Source organism: Hyalella azteca, unplaced genomic scaffold (genome assembly GCF_000764305.2).
Source record: "Hyalella azteca isolate HAZT.00-mixed unplaced genomic scaffold, Hazt_2.0.2 contig10027, whole genome shotgun sequence".
Lineage (NCBI taxonomy): Eukaryota > Metazoa > Arthropoda > Malacostraca > Amphipoda > Hyalellidae > Hyalella > Hyalella azteca.
This window is the reverse complement of record NW_025940079.1, coordinates 135,613-146,766: the sequence shown is the minus strand read 5'-3', so window position 1 is coordinate 146,766 and position 11,154 is coordinate 135,613. Positions and strand designations below refer to the sequence as shown.

General features: G+C 37.5%; 2 protein-coding genes across 2 annotated transcripts in view; both read left to right on the top strand.

Annotated features, from left to right (window-relative positions):
• The first annotated feature begins 2,387 nt into the window (after nucleotides 1–2,387).
• LOC125178475 (mucin-2-like) lies at nucleotides 2,388–4,558 on the top strand. The gene is made up of 3 exons (XM_047882264.1): nucleotides 2,388–2,391; nucleotides 3,204–3,407; nucleotides 3,708–4,558. Exons 1-3 carry the CDS (start codon nucleotides 2,388–2,390, stop codon nucleotides 4,556–4,558), a joined length of 1,059 nt encoding a protein of 352 aa, XP_047738220.1.
• Nucleotides 4,559–10,251: 5,693 nt separating this feature from the next.
• Nucleotides 10,252–11,154, top strand: part of LOC108679845 (procollagen-lysine,2-oxoglutarate 5-dioxygenase 1-like) — a gene marked incomplete at its 5' end in the record, with an annotated part of 90,770 nt that continues 89,867 nt past the window's right edge. The window contains one exon of the mRNA XM_018168575.2: nucleotides 10,252–10,400. Coding sequence (XP_018024064.2) covers nucleotides 10,252–10,400 — 149 coding nt within the window. The remainder of the gene's footprint in view (nucleotides 10,401–11,154) is intronic.

Here is an 11,154-nt window from a genome sequence, read left to right as displayed (position 1 = left end):
TAGGATAAATAATTAATTTGAAAGGGAAAACCTTTTTAGTTTTATCTCAGGGCCCCCGTCCTGTTAAGAAATAAAACGTTAAAAAGATATAGGATAAATAATGAATTAATTTGAAAGGGATAATCTTTTTAGTTTTATCTCAGGGCCCCCTTCCTGTTAATAAATCAAACGTTAAAGATACAAGATAATAATTAATTAATTCGAGAGCGAAAATCTTTTTAGTTTTATCACAGGGCCCCCTTCCTGTTAGTAAATAAAACGTTAAAAGATATAGGATAAATTATTAATTAATTTGAAAGGGAAAATCTTCTTGCAAAAGTTTTATTTCGCCGGTCACTAACCTTCACAGCGGTTGCAGCGCAGACGCGTGCCGGTTGTACAGTTTAACTTCTGGAAAAACCGGTCCCGGTTTTTTAACCTAACCGGTGCAAACGTCACTCCAAAATGACCGGCGATTGTTGAAAACCGGCTTGGTTTTTAACTTTGAGTGCGTTATTTAATTTGAAAGACGAATTTAATTTATTATATACAACATAACCGTACATGTCGTATTTAGAGCGAAAACCAAATTTAATTTGATAATATATATAATATAACCGTACATGTCGTTAGCAGGGTATATATATTTTATCTGACCAACATTGAAAAAAATATGGTAGCGAAGTTCAGTATTTTGAGCGGGTTGGTGATGTGTAGGGATCTAAAACATTGAAACAAGTTTTATTATAAATTTATTTATAAATTATAACGATGCTATATGAGGTATAGATTATTGATAGTGAATAACCTTAGCAAAATCATCATTCCTTGGGAATTACTGTTGATTGTTATTACGGACATTTAACAGAATGAAACAAGTTGAAATGTTGATATCCGGAAATATAACACATTTTTTCTGTTAATTACAACAGTCGTTTGCTTTTTTAGCAAAAAAACTTTATGCTACTGTTAAAAAAAGAGATATAAATGTCACTATTAATGTTTGACGTTACTTTTGGCAGGGACTACGGAAGTATTTTTACAGCGCTTATGCTGCAAATAAACACTGAATCTACATTTCAGCTCAACCAGCGCTGAATTGGTGTGTAAAATTTATAATTTTCAGCAAGATAAACCTTTGTTTTCCTGGGTTTATTAGTAACTTCCTAAATTTGTTTCTTACTTAACTTTGTTCCTATGTAAAGTTGTTCCTTTCCGAAATTTGTTCCTTACTTTAGTTTGTTACTTTCCTAAATTTGTTCCTTTCCGAATTTTGTTTCTTTCCTAAATTTGTTCCTTACAAGTTTGTTCCATTCCTAAGTTTGTTCCGTTCCTAAATTTGTTCCTTACAAGTTTGTTCCTTTCCGAAATTTGTTCCTTATTTGAGTTTGTTTCTTTCCTAAATTTGTTCCTTTCATAAGTTTGTTCCTTTCCTAAATTTTTTTTCCTTACTTATGTTTGCTCCATTCCAAAATTTGTTTCTTACTTAAGTTTGTTCCTTTCCTAAATTTGTTCCTTACTTAAGTTTGTTCCTTTCCTAAATTTGTTCCTCACTTAAGTTAGTTCAATTCCTAGATATGTTCCTTTCTTAAATTTGTTCCTTACTTAAGTTGTTTCTTTCCTAAATTTGTTTCTTTTCTAAATTTGTTCCTTATTTAAGTTTGTTCCTTTCCTAAATTTGTTCTTTTCCTAAATTTGTCCATTCCCTAAATTTGTTCCTTATTTAAGTTTGTTCTTTTCCTAAATTTGTCCTTTTTCTTAAATTTGTTCCTTTCCTAAATTTGTTACTTTCTTAAGTTTGTCCTTTTCCTAAATTTGTTCCTTTCCTAAATTTGTTCCTTACTTAAGTTTGTTCCTTTCCTAAATTTGTTCATTTCTTTTAAGTTAGTCCTTTTCTTAAATTTGTTCCTTTCCTAAATTTGTTCCTTACTTAAGTTTGTTCCTTTCCTAAATTTGTTCATTTCTTTTAAGTTAGTCCTTTTCTTAAATTTGTTCCTTTCCTAAATTTGTTCCTTACTTAAGTTTGTTCCTCTCCTAAATTTGTTCATTTTAAATTTATCCTTTTCCTAAGTTTTCCTCAGCAAATATAAACTATTTGCGGCTTCAACAATAGTCTTTGCGAGCAATGCTTGGCTTGTAACTGTCAGAACGGGCGAATAAGTGACTGAGTTTCCCACATTTCCCACACGTGGACAAAATATCCCACGGATCGCCATTTTTCCCACGTCCACGCCGCGACGAACGTGGGAAAATCTTGGAAATCTCGGCCACGTGAACGCGCGTCTTGAGTAACGAATGATAAGTGAGATGATTAGCAATGATGGGCGAGATGATTAGCAATGATGAGTGAGATGATTAGCGATGATGTGCAAGATGATTAGCAATGATGGGCAAGATGATTAGCAATGATGGGTGAGATGATTAACAATGATGGGTGAGATGATTAGCAATGATGGGCAAGATGATTAGCGATTATGGATGAGATGATTAGCGATGATGGGAAAAAGCGTGATGCTTAACTGTGAAATATAAATGAATAAAAAAAATTAAATTAATTATTGTAAACTAAGAAGCAACAGAGATTTCCGAACTGTAAGTTTATGATAGCTTAAACGGGTTAGATTAGACAGTTACATTACATTTTAGACAGTTAGATAACATTTTAGACAGTTAAGAAACATTTTAGACAATTAAATAACATTTTAGACAGTTAGATTACATATAAGTCAGTTAGATTACATAACTGTGATTCTTAACAGTTATGTATTGTACGTAGATTTTCTATAGAAGATGAAGTTGTCAGAATGTGCAATTTTTATACAAGTTAAAAATGAAAGAAGATTGTATGGGAATGTGGAATGTATGTATGTATTTCAAAATATTATTTACGAGTTAAAATCAACTACATGTGATGTGTTCAGACGCGTTTCGCGACTTAGCAATCACGTTGACGTCAGACTGTAACTTGAATAATAACAAATAATGTTACTGCACAGCAAAGCGATTATAAAAAATGGTTTTCAAGGAATTCAAAAACCAAAGAAAACGCCAAGAAAATTTACCATGTCTATATTCAATATCGATATGGGGAATTTTCTTGGCGTTTTCTTTGCTTTTAAATTCCTTGTGAACTTGCGATACAAGTAGACTGATAATATAAGTACTTATATACGATCTAAATTCGGCGAGGAAAAATGGTTTTGTTTCATTATTTTTTCTTGCAGCATCATTGCCCGTCGGCGAATGTCGTCCGTTGTTCTGGGCCCCGGACCGGACGGTTCAGTCTTCACTCTTCAGTGTCTCTTTGACTGTGACCGAGGGAGGAGTGTGCTGCTCTGCTGGCGCCATGACTTCTATGGTATATGCTTCACTGTTAGCCATATGCTCACTGTGGCTCTTTTCGCTGGCATTATGTGAAGAAAAGAAAGGTGGGTGTTATATTTCTTTTTTATTTTATCCATTAGTAGTGATATGAGCACGTTGCATCTTGTTAAAGTTTGTTTATGTTCGTTTTAAAGTTTGTTCGTTTCATTGTCATCCTGACTTCGGTGTGATGGTAATGTTCTTTCTTTGTGTTTTACGGCGTTTTATGAGATTATTCTAGCATTCTACAAAAATTGTTGTCTTTTACTAGTTTTAAATTATAAATATATAGTTTAAGTTTTCGGCAAACATTTCTCGAAGTTTCTAGTGAAGTCGAAGCCTTAGTCTCTGTTGCGAACACCGAGGGCACGCCGCTGCTGTGTGGGAACGTCAAACAGACGAGGTTCTGTGTGATCTGAGCCTCGCCCTGTATATTGCCCTGTGTACTTGTTTCCCCTCCCACGCCTGTCCCTTGTACCCTCCCCTCGCCTGTCCCTTGTACCCTCCCCTCGCCTGTCCCTTGTACCCTCCCCTCGCCTGTCCCTTGTACCCTCCCCTCGCCTGTCCCTTGTACCCTCCCCTCGCCTGTCCCTTGTACCCTCCCCTCGCCTGTCCCTTGTACCCTCCCCTCGCCTGTCCCTTGTACCCTCCCCTCGCCTGTCCCTTGTACCCTCCCCTCGCCTGTCCCTTGTACCCTCCCCTCGCCTGTCCCTTGTACCCTCCCCTCGCCTGTCCCTTGTACCCTCCCCTCGCCTGTCCCTTGTACCCTCCCCTCGCCTGTCCCTTGTACCCTCCCCTCGCCTGTCCCTTGTACCCTCCCCTCGCCTGTCCCTTGTACCCTCCCCTCGCCTGTCCCTTGTACCCTCCCCTCGCCTGTCCCTTGTACCCTCCCCTCGCCTGTCCCTTGTACCCTCCCCTCGCCTGTCCCTTGTACCCTCCCCTCGCCTGTCCCTTGTACCCTCCCCTCGCCTGTCCCTTGTACCCTCCCCTCGCCTGTCCCTTGTACCCTCCCCTCGCCTGTCCCTTGTACCCTCCCCTCGCCTGTCCCTTGTACCCTCCCCTCGCCTGTCCCTTGTACCCTCCCCTCGCCTGTCCCTTGTACCCTCCCCTCACCTGTCCCTTGTACCCTCCTCTCGCCTGTCCCTTGTACCCTCCCCTCGCCTGTCCCTTGTACCCTCCTCTCGCCTGTCATGTTTTCTCGCCTTTTATTGCTTAAATATTTTTATTGTACATTTTGTTTTCATCAACTATTAACCGGTACAATTTTTGCCAATATTTATTATTCATTCGTTTATATTTATCCTGATTTACTTCCCGTAATTGCCTGAACAAACGATACAATTATTTATAACGCATTATTCATCTTGATGATTAAAACGTTACATGAATTTCCTTGATTTTATTTGAATTAAATTAACATGAATTTAACATTAAATTAAGATAAATTCAACATTAAATTAAGATGAATTTAACATTAAATTAACATGAATTTCTTTAAATAATTTTTACTCAATTTAATTTAATGTTGACCGGCGCATAATGTTTGGTCTTAGTCCACAATGCTATTCCTACCTGAGCTATGAATTAAATTTGACAGTCTATATGCTAAGCTACAGATGCTAATTTGTCAGAATATTTCTGACAAATGCTAAATATAATGCAGAAATATTCTTGCTAGGAATTGTAAGTTCAAAAAGATTTTGCTATACATCAATAGAAAATATCAGTTTTAACTAACCCAAACAAGTACGGTATTATTACCACAATGCTATTCGTACCTGAGCTTTCAAATTAGCTGGCATGTGGCGACTATATTCAATGCTATACATAAGTCGCTACGTAGCAGATACTGCACTTTTTTATTTGATTTATTTATTTATTCATTTGTTTATATATAATTATTTGATTTATTTATTATTACCTAGCCACTCCTTACTATATATAATAGGTATTGGTCAGAACTACGATTTGTTGGGTTCGATAACTCCGAAGCTGTTATGATTGCGCTAGAAAGAAGTGGTTCAGTATTGTTATAAAGTACAAAAGACAAAAAAATGATAGTTGAGTTGCGAACTTGAAGTTCGCCTTAGTTTACCCTAAGTCGGATCAAAGATTTGTTAACTATGCCGTCGGGAACGACTTCTAAACTACTCTTCATTTAAAATTTCACATAAGTCTTTAATTAAATTAACTCGAAAAAAGTGTTTCTCAAGCCAGAAGTACTTGAATAAATAAAGGTTTTATTTGAATTCTTTGCGTTAGTACAGCAGCAGTGCCGACGATAACTGAAACTTTCAGTCGGGTCGATATCTAACTTTTTTCAAATTACATAATTTCGAGTTAATAACGAGGTAAATGCAAATCTAAACTAACTCCAAGTCCACTGCTACGGATCCTTATAAAATATCTTATTTTGGCCGCTATATATATAATAATTAACATGGGTTTCCGTCTATAATAATAATAATAATAATAATAATAATAATAATAATAATAATAATAATAATAATAATAATAATAATAATATGTGTTGCGAATGGGTCACAAAAAAGTCATAACATTGGTCATTAATTCGTTTTTATTTTGCAAATTTGAAGACAAGCTGAAGGTAACAAAATCCAAAATCCACGGGTGGGTAACAAAATCTACTGTCACGTACGTAGGTTCAGAAGAGAAGCGCGAGAAGGATTTAACTATTTAACAATCAACTATGTTAAACTATGTCGGTTCAAACTATGTTAGCCCGGGTTGAGGAGTGAGGGTCTTAGCCCGGTTGAGGGAGGGGAGGGAGGGGTGTTGTCAGCCCAGTTTAAACTATGCATCTATGTCAGCTTCAACAATGTTCACATACCGATTATTACAACTTAATTAAAACGGTTCAAATACCAACTATGTTTAACTATGTCAGTTCGAACTTTGTTAGCCCGGGTTGAGGAGTGAGGGTCTTAGCCCGGTTGAGCGAGGAGGGAAAGGGGGCTATTAGCCCGGTTGAGGGAGGGGGGAAAGGAGGCTCATAGCCCGGTTGAGGGAGGGGGGAAAGGGGGCTTCGCGCCCTTGTCATAAATATTTACAGTTACTACTTAGTTAATTAATTACTTATTTACTTAATAAGTAATAAATTGATTTAATAAATAGGTAATTAATTAATCTGTGCTGTCTCGGTCGCGCCCTCGTCATAAATATTTACAGTTACTACTTTGTTAATTAATTACTTATTTACTTAATAAGTAATAAATTCATTTATTAAATAAGTAATTAATTAATCTGTGCTGTCTCGGGCGCGCCCTTGTCATTAATATGTACAGTTACTACTTACTTAATTATCTATTTACTGTTGTATCATGATAATTAATAAACACTTAGTGGTCAGTCTTATTTAGTGACCGCCAAGTGCACCCTTGTCATAAATGTGTACAGTTACTAGTTTCTTAATTAATTACTCATATACTGTGGTATCATAATAATTAAAGAACACTTAGTGTTCAGTCTTATATAGTGCCCGCCAAGTGCGCCCTTGTCATAAATATTTAGTTACATAGTTATTTAATTACTAATTTACTGTGGTATCATAATAATTAATAAGCAACAAGTGTTCAGTCTTATATAGTGACCGTAAAGTGCACCCTTGTCACTAATATGTACAGTTACTTAGTTACTTAATAACTTATTTACTGCGGTATCATGATAATTAATAAGAACTTAGTGTTCAGTCTTATTTAGTGAGCACCTAGATATTTTATTACTTAGGTACTCGAACCCTTAGGCATGTGACGTCAAAATAACGTTCATTAAACGGTCTTTTAAAGAAATAAACACAAAATCAACGTTTTTTTCAACGTCGTTTGTAATGAACGTATTTTTTTGTGAAGATAACAGCTGTTCATTGACAAGATAGATTTGATCGTTTAACGCTACATTAATGATCAATAAAATTGTAATTAACTTAAACCTTGCAATAAAATTTTAATAAACTTAAAAAAATTACAAAAAATATCTTCTGAGAATATAATATATTTTTATACAGAACAGTACAAAATCTCACGATGTCTCATGACTGCATTCACTGAATGAAACACAAAATATAAACGATGAATAATTAATTTATTATTAATAATTGAGAATATGTTATGAAGTTTTGTCTTCAAGTAATATTTTATTTTTGCAGTCCATGTAGAAGCTGCTAAATATTTTGAACTTCCTACTTTGATTCTACTCGAAAAAAATGGCTCGGCGAGATTAGTTTTCATCAGGAAATAAGGTCTCTTTTCCTAAACATTTATTTATATACTGAATGGATGCATGCATTCATATAAATTCGCTATATGAATAAATAAATTCTGCATCAATTGCCTCGTGTTGTAAAAGAATGTGCTACAGTGCTATCTGTTGAACCTTTTATATAAACGCTAACGTGAACTTTCGGACGTCACTTTAAACTTGATTACGAAAGGCGAACTTCTGATGTTTGCAGTGCAATCTCCATTGGATATTATATAGAATATTTGGTAATATTCATTGTAAAATCGTTAATCGAATTCTCCACATTGTTAATACGAAACGTCCTTTTTTTGGTTATTAATGGAAGTTAAGCCAAATCACGTTCGATGCGACTGCGATGTCAGAGCTCTCATGTCATGTCCATATTTTTATTTATGTAATTATGTCAGAAATACGTACATCAGTGTAGTTTTTTAAGTGTTAAGTGTAGACGCGATTTTATGTTGTGGTTATCTTTAAGTGTATGTTGTTTAAGTGTAGACGCGATTCTATGCTTTGGGCTCATTAATAAAAAATCTTGCATAAATTTTCTTAATTATGTAATTATGTCATAAAAACGTACATCAGTGTAGTTTTTTAAGTGTAGTAGACGCGATTCTATGCTTCGGGCTCATTAATAAAAAAATCTTGCATAAATTTTCTTAAAATTAGTTTACATTATATAGAGCACAGGCTCTCGCTGAACGGTTTAGGATAAGTAACTGCATGGCTCGCGCTGGGTGGTTCAGGATAGAAAACAGGCTCTAGCCAAAGGGTTAAGGATAGATAAATGGGCTCATGACAAGGGTTTCAGGATAGAAACAGGCACTCGGCAAAGGGTTCAGGGTAGAAAACAGGCTCCGGGCAAAGGGTTCAGGGTAGAAAACAGGCTCCCGCCATAGGGTTCAGGATAGAAAACAGGCTCCCGCCATAGGGTTCAGGATAGAAAACAGGCTCCCGCCAAAGGGTTCAGGATAGAAAACAGGCTCCCGCCAAAGGGTTCAGGATAGAAAACAGGCTCCCGCGATAGGGTTCAAGATAGAAAACAGGCTCCCGCCAAAGGGTTCAGGATAGATAACAGGCTCCGGCCATAGGGTTCAGGATAGAAAACAGGCTCCCGCCAAAGAGTTCAGGATAGAAAACAGGCTCCGGCCAAAGGGTTCAGGATAGAAAACAGGCTCCGGCCATAGGGTTCAGGATAGAAAACAGGCTACCGCCATAGGGTTCAGGATAGAAAACAGGCTCTCGCCAAAGGGTTTCAGGATTGAAAACAGGCTCCGGCCAAAGAGATTCAGGATAGAAAACAGGCTACCACCATAGGGTTCAGGGTAGAAAACAGGCTCCTGCCATAGGGTTCAGGATGGAAAACAGGCTCCTGCCATAGGGTTCAGGGTAGAAAACAGGCTCCCGCCAAAGGGTTTCAGGATAGAGAACAGGCTCCCGCCAAAGGCTTCAGGATAGAAAACAGGCTCCTGCCATAGGGTTCAGGATAGAAAACAGGCTCCTGCCATAGGGTTCAGGATAGATAAATGGGCTCATGACAAGGGTTTCAGGCCAAAGGGTTAAGGATAGATAAATGGGCTCATGCATGATAAGGGTTTCAGGAAAGAAATTTAAACAGGCACTCGCCAAAAGGTTAAGGGTAGATAAACAGGCTCCCGCCCTTAGGTTAAGGATTGGAAACCGCGTCTCTCTTGCAACACTTATCTCTTTTCGGGTGCGCAGCCGTCGGATACAAAATAAACACCTAAACGAGCCTTATAAACGCTCTACATGAAAATGCTCAGCTAAACTCAGCCGCAGAGCTACGAAGTTGCAGACTACTATACAGAAACACCGACAGAAAATTATTGATTGTATTATTATTATTATTACTATTAATTGCATGATTATTATTATTAAAAATTGCATAGTTACTATTATTATCAATTACATAATTAATATTATTAATAATTAATTAATTACTATTAATATTAATTGCATAATTACTATTATTATCAATTGCATAGTTACTATTATTATCAATTACATAATTACTATTAATTAATTACTATTAATATTAATTGCATAATTACTATTATTATCAATTGCATAGTTACTATTATTATCAATTACATAATTACTATTATTTTTAATTNCTAGATGTGTATAAGAGACAGGTGTAGTGGTTGGGTGGTGGGTGATGTGGTGTGGTGGTAGGTGGTGAAAGTGGTGATGAGTGTGGTGATGTGATGTGGTGGTGGGTGATGAGTGTGGTGATGTGATGTGGTGGTGGGTGATGAGTGTGGTGATGTGGCGTGGTGGTGAGTGATGAATGTGGTGATGTGGTGTGGTGATGGATAATGAGTGTGGTGATGTGACATGGTGGTGGACTGTGTTGTGGATGAAAGAGTTCACGACTATGCTACGTTACAGCATCACAATTATGATGACGGTAAAATATAGCAGCACTGAAATTATCCATCTTGCTATATATTTTGATATCTAATTGTGCAATAACATTTTTTTTTACTATAATCAAACATAATAATAATAATAACAATAATAATAATATGATAATAAATTTCCCTACATACAAACAAATGGCACATTTTTATCATGATGTAATTCTTAATTTAACTGATTCATTTACATGATTTATTTACATATATTGTGCATTTGCAGGTGTTGGGGATGGGGCAGGAGTGGGAGGGTGGGGTAATGGCGGAGGGGTTGGGGGGCGGCCAGAAGATCAACCTCCTGAGGGAGGAACTAAAGCACCACAACCACAACCCCAACCTGGTGGTGCTGTTCTCTGACAGGTGGGTGTTGCTTACAACCCCATGGACTTTCGGTGTTCTAACGTTGTTTGCACCGAACTTTTGAAACACCTAGGTGTTTCAAAATCACATATTTTAAAACGCCTGAACGTTTTTGAAACACCTGGGTGTTTTGGTTTGGGCACGATCGCTCGGGGAGGATTTGAAACACCCAAGTGTTTCAAAGCAGGGGGCCTTTTTCTCTCAGTGTGCAACCTGGTTGTGCTCTTCTCCGACAGGTGGGTGTTGCTTACAACCCCCGGCCCTGCCTGTTCCCCTCTTCCCCTAACAGCAAGCCTCCCCATAATTCCCCTCATTAACATGACACCTCGTAATTGGGTGTCGTCCTTGGGATAAATTAAGACGAAAATGCTCACTGACAAACACATATGACAAATATGTTCTCACGAAAGGATGTTCCCTGACAAATATGGCCCCCGACAGTCATGTTCCCTGCCAAATATGGCCCCCGACAGTCATGTTCCCTGACAAATATGGCCCCCGACAGTTCGACATCATGTTCCCCGACAATCATGTTCCCCGACATCATGTTACCCGACATCATGTTCCCCGACATCATATTCCCCGATATCATGTTCCCAACATCATGTTCCCCTACAGTCATGTTCCCCGACATCCCTAACAAAATTTAGACTCGCCCCAGCTTCTGGTAATCCAAATCATAAGCTGCCGCGACTGTAAATTTTCACTGGGATCATGTTCCCCGACATCATGTTCCCCGACATCATGTTCCCCG